Raw genomic sequence first — 16,136 nt, forward strand, 5'->3', positions numbered from 1 at the left:
TATACAGCGAATTCTAACTTAAAGACATACAAGAAACATGATATTAATTCCTTCATTTTAAATCACGATATTACGAACGACTCAACAGGGCAGGAGGAAATGACTCAACGTAGTAAATTTACTTTGAAAATTAATTCACCAGAATAATAGTATTAGAAAAAGAACTCAGGCAATGACGGCAAGTCAATAAATAATGACAACAACTCGATCCTCAAAAATCAGTGAAAATCAGAAATACAAGTTATCAAAGTCTTGCATGGAGGAATGAAAGTCAATACAATAAAACATAAGATACCAAAATAAAATATATGTTGCGGCGTGCAACCCGATCCCACCATATAATATCAACTCACCCTTATTCCTCCTCAATATATCACCCTTATTCCTCCTCAATATATCACCCTTATTCCTCCTGTTGCGGCGTGCAACCCGATCCCACCATACAATATCAATTCACCCTTATTCCTCCTCAATATATCACCCTTATTCCTCCTGTTGCGGCTTGCAACTCGATCCCACCGTACAATATCAATATCATAATAATAAATATAAGATAATGTGGCATGCAACCCGATACCACCATATACTATCAATTCATCTTTATTCTTCCTGTTACGGCGTGCAACCTGATCCCACGATATAATATCAATTCACCCTTATTCCTCCTCAATATATCACCCTTATTCATCATGTTGCGGCGTGCAACCCGATCCCATCGTTCATAATTTAAATCTACAGCAACAAATTAACAACTCAATTACAAGAATTTCTACCACCAAGAGTATGAGTACACGGCAACAAGAGAATTACGTAAAAATCAAAGGAATACAACAACCTTCACAAAAATAACAAGACATATAAGGTACATGATAACTACAGAGGCAACCACAACAATTTGGACATGTACTATATATGCACAAAGTCATAGAGGAACTCACAATTATGAAGTAACAAAAACAATAAGGAAGGCAATCACTTCAGTTAAGGCAAATAAGGGTCAAATAACAAGTAAGAGGTAAAGAAGTGCTAATAACATCGTATAGAGTATGTAGAGGTGAAACTAGCAAATAAGAAACTCAATCACATCAGAACAACTTCCTACTTAGTGAATTTAAGGACCTAAGAGCCCTAAAAGGCAAATTTTTCAAAAATAAGTTCGAGCATGCACTCGTCACCTCGCGTACACGGACTACAATTAGCATAGAAGACTCAAATCCTAAGGGGAAATCCCCCACGGAAGGTTAGGCAAGATACTTACCTCAAAGAAGACAAACCGGTACTTTAAAATGAACTTCTCGGGTGAAAAGACCTCCGGACGGCTCAAATCTAACTAAAATAACTTCAAAGCACAAATAAAACTCAAATGAAACTATTTCGGATCATAAAGTCTTGATGACCTTATCAAATTCTAAAAATCGGTTCAAAAGTTGACCCCCGGGACCGCACCTTGGAATCCGACAAATTTTACAAAAACCGAATACCTATTCCGATATGAGTTCAATCATACAAAATTTATCAAATTCCGATACCATTTTTTTTTTGGCAATCCACTAGGCATAGCCTAGGGCTAGTTTTTTATTAATAACAGAAAAGAAAATTACAACAATTAGGAGAAAAACAAATAAGGGGAACAATAGCACCGGAGTTGTTACCCATATAACAAAAAACCGGGCTAACCTTACCGTACTAATCCTATTGAGTCTTCTAAACCTCATTACTAGCAAGCATGTAAAAAATAAGAACTTGAAAGGACCAAATAAGTTATGATCATCACAGTGTTTATAACATACTCTGTGATGAGATTACATATGAGGATACTAATAAAGTGGCATATTAAAATGATGAAAGAGTTAAAATGATGTCCCTTTTTGTCGATCCTGGTAATTTTTTCAATTTGTAAGTCTTTATCAACAACGTCCCAATTCTTCAAGAAGTATTCAAAATTCATGATTTCTTTTTAGATCGTTTGGACTTTGTTGATGTAGTTGGGGCGGCCTGCTTAAGCTTGGCATTTCTCATTGGAGGTCGCCTAACATTGTCGTCCCTGCTTTTTTCCTTTGTATGTGACTTTTGTTCCTCTGTAGCATTAATTGGGACTGTTTCGACGCTTTGTGGCAGCCCTTCAATTACTTCACCTTCTACAACTATATCGTTGTCTGCTGTCCGTTGATTTGGCATGTCTAAAACACCTTGTGCATCCAAGTTTGGTTCATCTTGTGATTTAACATAGCTTGGCTTGCTTTGTTGTTGTCTATATACCTCATTCCTGCTCCTATTCCCGCGGTTAGCGCTATAAGGATCACGACCCAAAATGTCAAAAGGATCTGCATTTAGCATTGCATCCAACAGTTGTCTATCATGAGATAACAAATCTGGTGTACTGCTCAATCTCATTTGTTTCTGCCCAGAATTGATGAGTAGCTGCCTAGAGTAAGGGATAAAAACATTATTTGTGACATTAAGGTTACTACTGGATCCTACTTCCTCCGGTGTGCTCAATTCTTCATTACTTTCGTAACCTCGATCGTCTCGAGACACCACATTGTTTCCTTCCATAGAATCCAATAGTTTTCTTTCCTCTGCTGAGATGATTGCACTGGATATCTCAGCCAACATCAATTGTCCCTTTGGATGTGATTCCTTCTCCCTAATAGCATGTGTATCAGAAGATGCTCGATCGTCTATTGCTCGTGTTGCTCGATCTTCTTGCACATGAACATGTGCATCAGAAGATGTTCGATCTCCTGTTGCTCGATCAGCTTGCACTGCTCGATCTCCAGTTTCTCTTGATCTTGTTGGTCGAACAAATTGCACACGAACATGTGCATCAATAGATGCTCGATCAGGAGAAACTGAAAGTTCCAGATTTTGTCCATCATTTGCACGATCAGCAATAGTTGCTGCTGAGATTTCACGATCAGCAGCTTGTTCACGATCAGCTGAGATTTCTCCATCAGTAGCACGATCTGCTGAGATTTCTCCATCAATAGCACGATCAGCAGCGTGTAACGCAATAGTAGACTTTAATTCCCCCGCGTAGCTGCTCGAAAATTGTTGGAGCAGTGAATGATGTTGAACTAGTGCATCAGCTTTTTGTGGTTCCTTTCCAGCTAATGTCCGAGTGTTTTCACAATTGAAAGCAATATATTTTATTCCTAAAGTAGTATTATCATGGCCCGCAGCCTTCCCCACAATTCCATCATCAAGTATTTTATTATTTGTGGACATTGGATGCACTTTAACATTGTCGCCAGCTTTCATTATGGGCATTGGTATCTCTAAACATAAATGGCCCATTGTCTTGTTATTTAATTGTTGCAAGCCTTTATTCCCATCTTTTTGTCCACTGTCATGGCCCGCATGGTCTACTTTTTGTTCAATTTCGGCCATAACCTTTTTCTTTTCCATGTTACCATGGCCCTCAACTAGTTTATTATTAAAGGCCATTGGATTCCCATTCACACTTGAACTCTCAAGGCCAAAATTGGCCGCATCCATGTCCTTGAATGATGGCCCCACAGTAAAAGGTAAAGCCTTTACATGTGCATTTTGCTTTTCCTTGGCATTTTGCTGCTTATTCAAAAGACTTGGATGGCCCGCATGCTTGTCATCTTTCTCTTCCAAACGAGAAGCTTTCCCACTAGAGCTCACGTTTCCTTGATCTTTTGTTGATTCCTTTCCAGTCACACGACCCAAAAGGCACGCTTCTTTGTTCCCTTTTTTTCCCTCGCCAGCTGTTGTTAACTCACCCGAAGGATCAATTACTTCAGTAACTCCCTTTGCCTTGTCATTTTGTTTTTTTACTTCAGCTCCCAGTTGAACAACGGCAGCCTGCCTTGCATCAACTTGATTAAGCAAATTTCTAGCATCCCCTTGAAGCTTGTCAGTCATGGATACATCAATAACTGGTAGATTACTCTCAAATGGAGCACTTATTGTAGCCATCTCCTCTGATCCTTTTTGTTTCCACAATCTACATGCTTCATCATAATGCCCTTGATGCTTGCAATATGTGCAATACTTTGGAAGATTATCATACACCACTTCCTGATACTGGTCGATTGATTTACCTGAAACTCTGTCAAAGATCACAATTTTAATCTTCTTCGGATGTTTTTCCAGTAGATCAAGAATGACCTTCACCCGGGCAGCACTTGGCCTTGTTCTGTCCTGAGTTTCTTTGTCCACAACAATTGGTTTACCTACAGCTGATGCAATAGACATCAAGGATCTCTTAGCGAAAAAATTGGGCGGCAAACCTGGGAAAGAGATCCACACCACTGCCATGGACATTTCTTCTTTAGGATTGAATCCTATCGTCCATGGGAAAGTTCGAAAAAAGAAATCTTCACCCTTTGCCTTGACATAACCAGTTGATTTTGATATACACTGAACAAAATCGTTGTATAGATCAAATCTTACTAAAACATGCCGAAATTCCAGCAATCCTATGTTACAACGACCTTTAATATCGAAATGCGACGAGAATACTTTTCTAAATTCTTGCAGATCAGGCTTACCATATGAAAACTTCATGATAACAGCCTGATGTAAACCTTCCTCTCTTGTGAATTGATTAACATCATCTATTAAAAAATCTACTGTTGGCTCACCATGCACAAACGTTACTGGAAATAATTCTGCTTTGGACAGAACTGCGTTAGACTGTTTTGGACGTAGTTGATCTGCGTACAACAGTTTTGGATTGTTATTCATTGTTGTTTCATGAGCTGTTTGGTTCACCTCTCCCACAACCAAAGGCTGGGGAGAGATTGGAGCAGCCATGGCTGCCAAGCTCAAGAACAAAATCTAGAGAGAGAAAGAAGAGAGAAGGGAGAGCATTTTCCCCCTCAGCGTCCTGGCAGTCATTTTAATTCTGATACCATTTGGTCCCTCAAATCATGATTTTTCATTTTAGAAATTTTCTTCAAAAACCAATATTTCCCTATACCCAAAATACAAATTAAATGATAATATGAAGATAAAATCATGGAATACATTAAATACAGGTGAAGAACACTTACCCAATCGAATTGCTTGAAAACCCCACAAGAATCGCTCAAAACCGAGCTCTACAAGTCAAAATATGATAAAAATGGCCTAAACTTCGATTTAGAAGATATATATTCTGCCCAGGCCTTTGTGCATCGCGAACACGGAGAAAGGATCGCGTTCGCAAAAAAAAAGAGTGGAAGCTACCCAGTTGTGCTTCGCGAACGCGAAGAGAATAGTGAGGCTATCCAGAAAGAACCCTTCGCGAACGCGAGGGAAAGAATGCGAATGCGAAGAACAAGAAATGGGGCCTACACGAACGGGGGTGGATAATCGCGAACGCGAAGGCTATTTGCGATCACGAAGAAGAATACCAGAAGGCAGAAAACAACAGTTCAAAAATAAGGTAAAATGACCCGTAGCCCGCTCGGAACACATCCGAGACCCCCGGGACCCTGTTTAAACACACAAACAAGTCCTATAACCTAACACGGAATCGCTCAAGATCTCAAATCACATCAAACAACGCCGAAATGATGAATCACACCAAGAATCACACTTATGAACTTTCCAATCTTTCAACTTCTAAAACTCGTGCCGAAACCCATCAAACCAACCCGGAATGAAGTCAAATTTTGCAGACAAGTCCCAAATGACATAACGGAGTTGTTCCAACTCTCAAAATCGCATTCCGATCCTGATATCACAAAAGTCAACTATTGGTCAAACTCTTCTATCTTCCAAATTTCAACTTTTTCAACTTTCGCCGAATTGCTTCAATTCAACCCACGGACTTTCAAATCCAATTCCAGACGCACGCCTAAGTCCAAAATCACCACCCGAGCCTATAAGAACCATCAAAACTCCAATCCGAGGTCAAATACTCAAAAGTCAAATATTGGTCAATTCTTTAAACTTCAAGCTTCTCAAATAAAGTCATTTCTAAAAATCCTTTCCGAACTCCTCAAAAACTCGAGCCACTAATGCATGCAAGTCATAATACACTGTGTGAAGCTACTCGTGACCTCTTACTGCCAAACCGGACGCAGTTGCTCAAAACGACCAGTCGGGTTATTACAATAATCCTTGCATAACTAACGTGTAACTGTCAACGATCTTAAGTACATGTTTGGCATGTGGTCAGATGCATGGGCAAAGCTACATTCCCTTAAGGGTGGTTAATTGACCGCCCTTCACCGAAAGTTATACTGTATATACATACATACATACATACATATATATATATGTGTGTGTGTAAAATATTAAATTTTAAAGGTATATAATATATATTGAATATCCTTTATTGGAATTTTTTTCCACTTAATTCAAGTTAAACACCCTTGAAGAAATTTCTGGCTTCGCTACCGAGATGACTAATTCCTAAATGAGTATGGTAGATGTGGCAAAATCTAACACATGTTTTTAGTAGCTTGTCAAGTGTAAATGGATTGGATTTTCCTTATTTGTATATTTGACCAACAAATTGAATTTAAAATGACCCATCAAACTATTATGTCAAGATATTGGAGTTCGACGTAATTCAATTCTAAATATAAAATTTGAAGATTGAAAATTATATAAAATTAAAAGAATTTAAGTTAAATAATTTAAAAAATTAAAATTATATAACCGTTCATATTTTTTTCCAAATAAATAAAATAGAAAAGAACGGGAGGTAGAATTATGTTGGATGGGTTGGATTTTAATTTGTTATTTGACCCTTCTTTATTCATCTTTTTGCCTAAGCAGAGGGGCAAAAAGAGAAGAAGATTAAAAAAAGAGGCATAGAAATGTCAGGAAGCAAATACTTTAACGATAACGAACTGAAAACCAACCAGTGAAGGCGAGTATGATACTCTCCAACTCGCTCTCCTCTTCTACTACTTTCCTCCGATTCAATGAGCCCCAACCGCAGCAGCTCTCTTTGGGTTCTTCTTCACGAAATACGCCGCCGTTTCCTCAATTGCATAGCCGGAAATTGAAGAAGAGTAGAGGCTTATCAGTGGTGACGCGTGCAGGAGGAGGAATAAGTAGCACCAGCTATATATTTGCTTTGATTTTCCCACTTTCTCTGCTTGCTATCACCATCTTTACTTCTGCCCGTATTGCTGATAATCTCGACAAGAAATTCCTGGAAGAGGTAATACTTCCATATACTACTTATTTTTTTTTTCTCCCCTCCGTCCCTTAATTTTTGTCCCTACTCTGTTTTGAGACTCAATTCGACAAATTTTAACTTAATTCACTTCACTTTTTTATATATAAATTTAGATGTTTATAAACGTATTAAAAGGTTATTGATTTCCTTATATTAAAATGTGTCAGTCTGTCTCATAGTAGCCTGTGTTAAATTAGGTTCGTCTTCCATTTTTTAGGTTACTTAAAATTCTTTGGAAGTGACGTAAAGGAAAATTACCAAGAGTAATTGTATCTGCATCCAGTTATATTTACACTTATTATGTTATCTGATTATTGTTTTAGTGTTCAGATTTAGTTACTAACATCCGCATTTGTTGGTTTTGAATTATTTCCTGCGTGGAGGGAGGGGCTTGATGAAATTTGAAGTTTACCTGAAATTTTATCCGCTTTTTTTTTTTTTACTGACATGTTAGATTTGCATTACTTGCCATATTTAAAACATTTATATTAACATTAGACAATAACTATTGTACTATAATGTGCTGGAGGAAATCTATACTTCTTTATTTTCTTTTGCTGGCGAGACACGTAAGGTCTGTGGGGTGTGTGTGTGCGTATTTGGGCGGGGGGGGGGGTGTTTGGAGAAGGGGAGACAGGAGGGAAGTGGATAAAAGCTATGTTGCTCAGACCCTTCAGAAGATGCTGCTATGCCCGTGTCAGATCCTTGAAATTTAGTGCATTTTGGAGGATCTGACGCGGGTGTGGCAACCTATTTGGAGGATGTGACAATATAGAGTAGAAGTGAGGGCTCGGACAAAGGAGCTTATTAGATAAGGTTATGAATCTATAGCCAGGGAAGATGCTAATGCTCGAGTCAGTGCCATCTCCCTTATAGCTAAATGGGGGGTGTTTTTTTGCATGACAATGCAAATGCTACTCGACAGACTTAGGTGGGTTTTGTTTCAGAGTTGCAAAAAACTGAGTTTGCAGACTTAGTTTTTGCAAATTTTAAAAAATTGCCATCTAAGACTTGAATCAGCAATTCTTGGTTTACGTGTGCTGATATACGCTATCTTCTGTGTCTGTAGTCTTTTCATTGTCAAACTTTTTCAGTTCTAGTGTGGATATGCTACTTGATTGGAATGGGAATGGCGTATAGTATTTTCCCCCACAATTGGAAATGGTGAGAAGAGTGCAAACTTGTTAGCATAGGTCTGTGAAGTACCAATGCATCAATCATTGCTTTGACAAGGAAAAAAGACAGTTCTATTTGGCTCTGATTAGAAGTGTAACTGTAAATTCCACTGAATTGAGCGATCATGCTAGGAAAATGTTTATAGAGCGCGAAGTGAGCATCGCTTGATGTGTGTCTTCAATTTTTTGGAGAATATCTGCTGGGAGGAAACCAAGAACAATTGAACATATATTTGCTGGAAAATGAGACGACTAGATGTATAGATGGCAGAGTTTCATGCATTTTGCACCTATTTTGCAATTTGATTTTTGAGCTTTTTAAGGAGTAGCCAGTTTGTGCAAAACTAGATGAAGAATGTTCATGAGTGGACTAACTGACAGTGAAATGTCTCACAATGCCATCATCTTCACAAATCATATTAAAAAGATCATTTTGTACTCTCCACCGTTGTCTATGCGAAGACACTTTATCTTTTTGCGTGTCTGAGTTTCTATCATCGCTTACCATTTGAAAAAAGTTCCCAACACCTACATTCTCCGGGAAAAGTCATCAATAAAGGTTACAAAATAGTATTTCCCACCTAATGAAGGTTTTTTGGAAGCACCCCAAACATCAGAGTGAACATAATCCAAAATACCTTTAGTATTATGGATATCTATTCAAAATTTATCCCTTGTTTGTTTCCTCTTGACACAATGCTCAGAAAACTCCAAATCGCAAGTCTTTACTCCTTTTAGTAATCCTTGATCTCATAAAACTTTCAACAATTTTCCTCCAGCATGTCCAGGAGCATGTGCCATAGCTTGGTCACTTCTGTCTCCTTGTCATCATTGGATGTAATTGTTGTTGTCCCAATAACTGTACTACCGTGATAGTGGTACATGCTATTGTTTCTCCGTATCCCTTCATTACCACTAGTGCACCGGAGCATATTCTTATTACCTCATTTTATGCAATGACTTTGAACCCCCTTTCACTCTACGGCTCCTATAAAAATGAGATTTTTCTTCAATTCCCGTACGTATCGAACATCTGTTAATGTTCTGATCAATCCATCATTGTTCCTTAATCGGATTGAACCAATACCATATGCGGTAAGAAGATTGTTATTTGCGGTGTGAATAACTCCACATTCTCCTTCTTGAAATTCAACGAATCAGTCTCGATTGGGACATATATGATAGCTACAAGCTGAATCCATCAGCCATATGGCAGATGGTTTGAATGGCTCAGTTGTAACTAGTGAGAAATCAGAGTCGTCACAATCAACTACATTTGAATCCATGATAGCCTTTTTTTTTTTTGGCAATCCGCTAGGCAAGCACCTAGGGCTAATTTTTTATTAATAAAAGAAAAGAAAAATACAACAATTAGGAACAGTACAAATAAGGGGGACAATAGCACCGGTATTGTTACCCATATGCCTTGGCTATATAATCACTCCTTTGCGCCTCACATCTGTGATAGCCTTCCCATTGTTAGTTTGCTGTTATTTTTCAACTTTGGACAGTCTTTCTTCCAGTGCCCCTTTTCTCGGCAAAAGGCGCATTCATCTTTGCTGGGTATGGATCTTGACTTCGATCTTCCTTTCTTCGTTCTCATTTGGTTTTGAGAACGACCTCTCACGACCACTGCTTCTCCTTCTCCACTCTTTTGTTTTTCTCTCTTTCTTTGTTCACAGTTGTATAAGGCAGAACAAACTTCTTTGAGAGATACTTCATCATTCCATTAAGTAGAGTAGTTTCGAGGTGCTCGTACTCATCGGGAAGTGAACTTAATAACATTAAGGCCATATCTTCATCACTAAAAGTCACGTCCATATTCTGCAAATCTGTCAAAACTTATTAAAGCTTGGTGATATGATCATTCATTGTAGTACCAAGAACATATGTGAAGCGTAACAGTCTTTTTCATGTAAAGTTTATTTTGACGGTTTTTCTTCAAGAATTTATTCTCCAATGCATTTCACTATTTACTTGCAGAAGTTTCTTTTATGTATGGATACTTCTGTTCTCTTGCAAGGTAAGATCGAATGGTAGCACAAGCAATGCGGTTGATAATCTACCAATCTTCTTCTCCTATATTGTCTGGTTTCTTTTCTTCTATGTCAATATCTAGCCCTTGTTGAAAAGGACATCAAGAACCTCAGCTTGCCACATCCCGAAATGTCTTGACCCGTCAAAAATTTCAACTGTAAATTTCGCATTTGACATAATTTTTGTTATAAGCGAAGATGCCAACGATGTATTACTGACACTCAATGTGGACTCTTCATTTTTCTTGTCTCCCATTTTTGCTACAGATACTATTTATTTGCCGACACTACAGAATACCAAAGTAATTCTTTTTTGACATGGAAGTTCTGACTATGGTGCAACCACAGAGCATACTCATATAGAACCTTGGTTCTAATACCAATTGTTGCGGAAGTCGAATAGATATAGAGAGATTAAATCACAACTACTATATCTAATGATAGCTAATAAATAGTAAATGAGATAATAATAAAAGAAGAACACCAGAAGTTTACGAGGTTCGACAAGATCTAATTTTCTGCCTAGTCCTCGGACGCAATCAACTCAAACTTTATTTCACTCCAAAAATACTACAATAGAGAAAGAAGACTCGAATGCCTTAATAGATAAGAAGGCAAGTAAGAGGTGTTCACAAATGAACAAAATCCTTGCTATCTATGGAAGGGAAATGACCTTAATAATGTCATGCATGACATCGCATAAAGTGTGATCATGCAATGTAAATGCATGAAAAATGCATCTACCAATTTCTTCCTAAAAGGAGGCTTCCAATACACTAGTTCACATGAATCTTATCAAATTTAACAAATCTGGTATTAGAGCTATATGACTCAGCTAGTAAGGTTCAAAGTTGCTGGAAAGGAAAGTATGGTGTGCAAACTTGAAAAATCATTATACGGATTGAAGCAATCTTCTAGACAATGGTATAAACGATTTGACAGTTTATGTTGCGACAGAAGTACCGAAGAAGCAAATACGATCATTGTGTGTATCTGCGCACACAATATACATCGAACACTCTCCACCAAAGTCCGGCTCATACATTCTGTCACTCCATTCAGTTGTGATGTATTTCTGACGGTGAAATGTCTCGCAATGCCATCATCTTCACAAATAATATTGAAAAGATAATTTTTGTGTTCTCTACCGTTGTCTGTGCTAAGACACTTTATCTTTCTGCATGTTTGAGTCTCTATCATCGTCTTCCATTTGAAAAAAGTTCCCAATACCTCATCTTTAGTTTTATCGAATACACTCACACTTTCCGGGAGAAGTCATCAATAAAGGTTACAAAATAGTGTTATGAAGGTATGAACCGGAATTTGCTAGAGAAGGTTCGTTGTATGTTGTCCAATGCTGGTTTGAGCAAAGAATTTTGGGTTGAGCTAATAACATATGCATGTCACCTCATTAATCGTCTACCATCTGCCGCTATTGGTGGCAAGATACCATTTGAAAAATGGTATGGAAAACCTGCTGAAGAATATAGTTTTTTGTAAGTATTTGGCTCAATTGCATACTATCATGTGAAAGAGTCAAAATTGGATCCGAGAGCAAAGAAAGCTATATTTATGGGGATTACTTCTGGAGTCAAAGGATACCGTTTATGGTGTCTAGAGACAAGAAAAATTATATTCTGCGGAGATGTTACCTTTGATGAATCTGTCATAACATATAAAGTGACAGTCGAAGATGTCAAACAAACTGGTGGTGCTTCAAAGCAGGTGGAGTTCGAGGGAAAATTAATTTTTCCAACACAGGGAGAAAACAAGGAAATAATAGAAGATTTTCCTCTAGAAGAAGAGTCGGTGGAAAGGGAGATTCCAACTCAGGAACCTTAACAACAACTTGAATCAATAGTAACCAGCAAGCCAAAAAGAACAATAAAGAAACTTGCTCGTCTCATAAATATGGTCGCTTGTGCAACCTCAATTGTAGCTGATGGTATTCCTACCACTTATAAAGACGCAGTCCAAAGTTCAGAAGAAGATAAGTGGAGGATTGCCATAAATAAAGAAATGTATTCCCTTCATCAGAATCGCACATGGAAATTGGCCAATCTCCCGAAGGGAAAGGAAGCATTTGGGTGCAAATGTGTATTTGCAAAGAAAGAAGGATTTCCTAACCAAGAAATGTTCGCTACAAAGCAAGATTGGTAGCCAAAGGATATGCTCAAAAGGAGGGAATTGATAATAATGAGGTGTTTTCTCCGGTCGTAAAACACTCCTCCATTAGATTTTTATTGGCTTTGGTAGCACAGTTGAATTTGGAACTAGTTCACTTAGATGTAAAAATTGCATTTTCACATGGAGACTTGGAAGAGAAAATCTAAATGACTCAGCCAGAAGGATACAAAGTTGTTGGAAAGGAAAATATGGTGTGCAAACTTGAAAAATCGTTGTACGGATTGAAACAATCTTCTAGACAATAGTACAAACGATTTGACACGTTTATGTTGCGGCAGAAGTACATAAGAAGAAAATACGATCATTCTGTGTATATGCGCAAGCTTGAAGATGGATTTTTCATATATCTTCTCTTATGCATTGATGATATGTTGATAGCTTCAAAAAGTCAAGAGGAAATTGAGAAGTTGAAGATTCAACTAAAAAAGGAGTTTGAAATGAAAGATTTGGGTGAGGTGAAGAAAATTCTTGGCATGAAGATAAAAAGAGATAGTCATTCGAAGAAACTGTGTCTATGTCAGAAAGAATACTTGAATAGAGTAATAGATCGATTTGGCATGAATGAGAACACGAAGTCGGTTAGCATTCCGCTTGCTCCTCACTTTAAGCTTAGTGCTACTATGTCGCCGAAGAATGAAGTTGAACGAGAGTATATGTCAAGAGTACTATATGCGAATGCCACTGGTAGCTTGATGTATGCAATGATTTGCACAAGACCTGATATTTCACATATTATCGGAGTTGTAAGCAAGTATATGCGTGATCCAGGAAAGGAGCATTGGCAAGCTGTAAAATGGATTCTACGGTATATTCGTAATATTGTAGATGTTGGATTGATTTTTTAGCAGGAAGATAGTCAGTATCTGGTTGGATATTGTGACTCAGATTGTGCGGGTGATTTGGACAAGCGTAGATCAACTACTAGTTATGTTTTCATTTTTCCAAATGCACCAGTTAGTTGGAAGTCTATGTTGCAGTCAACGGTTGCTTTGTCTACTACTGAGACAGAGTACATGACAATTACGGAGGCTGTAAAAGAGGTTGGCTTCAAGGGTTGCTTAGAGAGCTTGGTATTGATCAAGAAAGTATCACACTATTCTGTGATAGTCAAAGTGCTATCCAATTAGCAAAGAACCAAGTTTCTCATGCAAGGACGAAGCACATTGATGTTCGATATCATTTTGTGTGAGATATTATAGAAGAATGTAGAATCATGGTGCATGAAATTTAAACTACAGACAATCCTGCCGATAAGCTAACAAAAGTAGTGACTGCGATCAAGTTTCAACATTGTTTGAACTTGATCAACATTGTTGAACTTTGAAGATTGAAGTTGAAGACACAATCAAAATTATAGGTGAGAGAAAATTGAAAGTGTGGAATCTTGCCAAGGTGGAGATTTGTTAAATTTGACAAGATTCATGTGAACTAGTGTGAACATTTGGAAGTCTCCTTTTAGGAAGAAATTGGTAAATGCATTTTTCATGCATTTACATTGCATGATCATACTTTATGTGATGTCATGCATGAAATTATTAAGGCTATTTCCCTTCTATAAATAGCAAGGATTTTGTTCATTTGTAAACACCTCTCACTTGCCTTCTTATCTCCTAAAGCATTTGAGTCTTCTTTCTCTCTTGTAGTATTTCACTTGTATTTTTGGAGTGAAATAAAGTTTGAGTTGATTGTGTCCGAGGACTACACAGAAAATAAAATTTTGCCGAGCCCCGTAAACTTTTGGTGTTCTTTTTTTATTATTGTCTCATTTACTATTTATTTATTAGCTACCATTAGATATAGTAATTGTGATTTAATCCCTCTCTATATATTCGGCTTCCGCAACACTAACTTATTTCACGTTGGAAAAATAATGTATTTATGCTTGTACTCTCCCTAGACAATACATCAGCCACTGCATTGAAGATCCCAGTGCATACCCTGATTTTCTGGTTGATAAGAGGTCAAATATACAATGTTTAGACCTATCATACACTTAATGTCTTTATGAAGTACAAACTCTGCCAAAGATCTATGTTGTCCAATGATATATGTTGGACACTTAGAAATTGGTGGTTTCCCATAATCACAAGATGCATGTCTTTGGCATATGTACAGCATGTGATTTAAACTGGGGCATCAGAATTACAGATCCAATTGAGTATAAGTTGGAAGTGGAAGAAAAAAAAGAAAAAAATCTCTCAATCATTAGAAGAAACTCAAATGGTGTTCATGTCCTTTAACCGGATCAAATTCATGTCAAATGTACACAGTGGTGAAACCAGAAATTTCCCTAAGGTGTTCGGACTTGAGAAAAGTAAAAAAAATTTCCCACAAAGGGTGTTCGATGTATGTTACATACATCTAAAATTTAATATTTTACTTATATATACAGTGTAATTTTTTTGTAATATTATCACTCTTAGCAAAAGGTGGCTTTGCCAGGGCATGTACACATGCATACGCACACACGCTCGCACATGCATGCCCATTATAAGCTACAAGAGAAAAATATATACTAATAAAATGTTCCCTTGTGAATTTTGATCATATCGTTTGATGAGAAAGTTGTTTTTCAGTTATTTGTGCCCTACATTGGTCATTATTAGTTTGCATTTTGGAGTAATTGCAGTGATCATAATGATCATAGTTGTATTTTTCAAGCACTATATTTCAAATTTAATTCCATTGCCACCCTTTTCTTTTTTTGGGTTGCTGGGGTGTCAAACTTCCGGATTTTATTTTTTGGCCTTTTAACTTCTATTAGCTCAACAGTTAAGAGAAAGAAGGGTCTATTTTGAAGTAGTTTGTATTTTCAGATTCTTTCTCAGCAAATTGTTGTGTGCACATTATAAAATTTGCTTTTGAGTGTATGAGGACTGTATTTGACTTCTCTTGTTGAATGGACAGCTTGCAGTAAATCAAGCAATAATGGAAGGCGAGGAAGATGATGGCATTGTGGTTACTCCGTTAGAGGAAATACCTGCAACTCCTCGTACACGTAACCGACCCAAACGGGAAGTTGAACCTTCATCTAAGTAGGCCAATTTGTTAAGGTGGAAAAAATATGATCTACAGAGTAGCTTCTTGGTCCAATTTAGCACTGCACCACTATATCATCATTGACTACAAAAATGTCTTTATTCAGCCGAACTCAAGCTATCTAATTCAAAATATTACAGTATATATGTGCATGAAGCGCTATGTTTCCTCCTGCTATTTCTTTACCAAATTATAAAAGTATCCCTTTTGGTTACTGAAAAGCAAAAGGTGAAATGATTCATATAGCACCAACTAAAATGTAAATTTCTACTGGATCTGCTTTACCCTTGATTGCGCTTTGGTTTTTTATGGACGGCTCCTTTAGTACTGTTGCTTTACTTTGTCTTTCTTTTGATTTCCTTTTCTTGCTCATGAGCGCTTAACTTCATTTACATATCGAAAAGGAGTGCATGAGATGTGAGAAAACCTGCTATACAAAAGGAGTGAGCAGAAACTACGCCCCATCAGTTAACAAGTTTTCAGAACACAATTTTCAAATGTATCATTGAAAAACCATCTTAAGCAGTCTGTGTGCTGCTTTGCGAGTTA

The 16,136-nt window shown here is 37.4% G+C and overlaps 1 protein-coding gene across 1 annotated transcript; it reads left to right on the top strand.

Moving 5' to 3' along the window:
• The first annotated feature begins 6,728 nt into the window (after nucleotides 1-6,728).
• LOC107800252 (uncharacterized) lies at nucleotides 6,729-15,896 on the top strand. The gene is made up of 2 exons (XM_016623404.2): nucleotides 6,729-7,132; nucleotides 15,456-15,896. The coding sequence occupies exons 1-2, from the start codon at nucleotides 6,842-6,844 to the stop codon at nucleotides 15,585-15,587; spliced, it is 423 nt and encodes a 140-aa protein (XP_016478890.1). The 5' UTR covers nucleotides 6,729-6,841; the 3' UTR covers nucleotides 15,588-15,896.
• Nucleotides 15,897-16,136: the final 240 nt, after the last annotated feature.

Source organism: Nicotiana tabacum, chromosome 22 (genome assembly GCF_000715075.1).
Source record: "Nicotiana tabacum cultivar K326 chromosome 22, ASM71507v2, whole genome shotgun sequence".
Lineage (NCBI taxonomy): Eukaryota > Viridiplantae > Streptophyta > Magnoliopsida > Solanales > Solanaceae > Nicotiana > Nicotiana tabacum.

Coding starts and splice junctions, on each gene's coding strand:
- LOC107800252 (XM_016623404.2), top strand. CDS start 6,842: ATGATACTCTCCAACTCGCTCTCCTCTTCTACTACTTTCCTCCGATTC. Junction 7,133..15,455: donor ACAAGAAATTCCTGGAAGAG/GTAATACTTCCA, acceptor TTGAATGGACAG/CTTGCAGTAAATCAAGCAAT.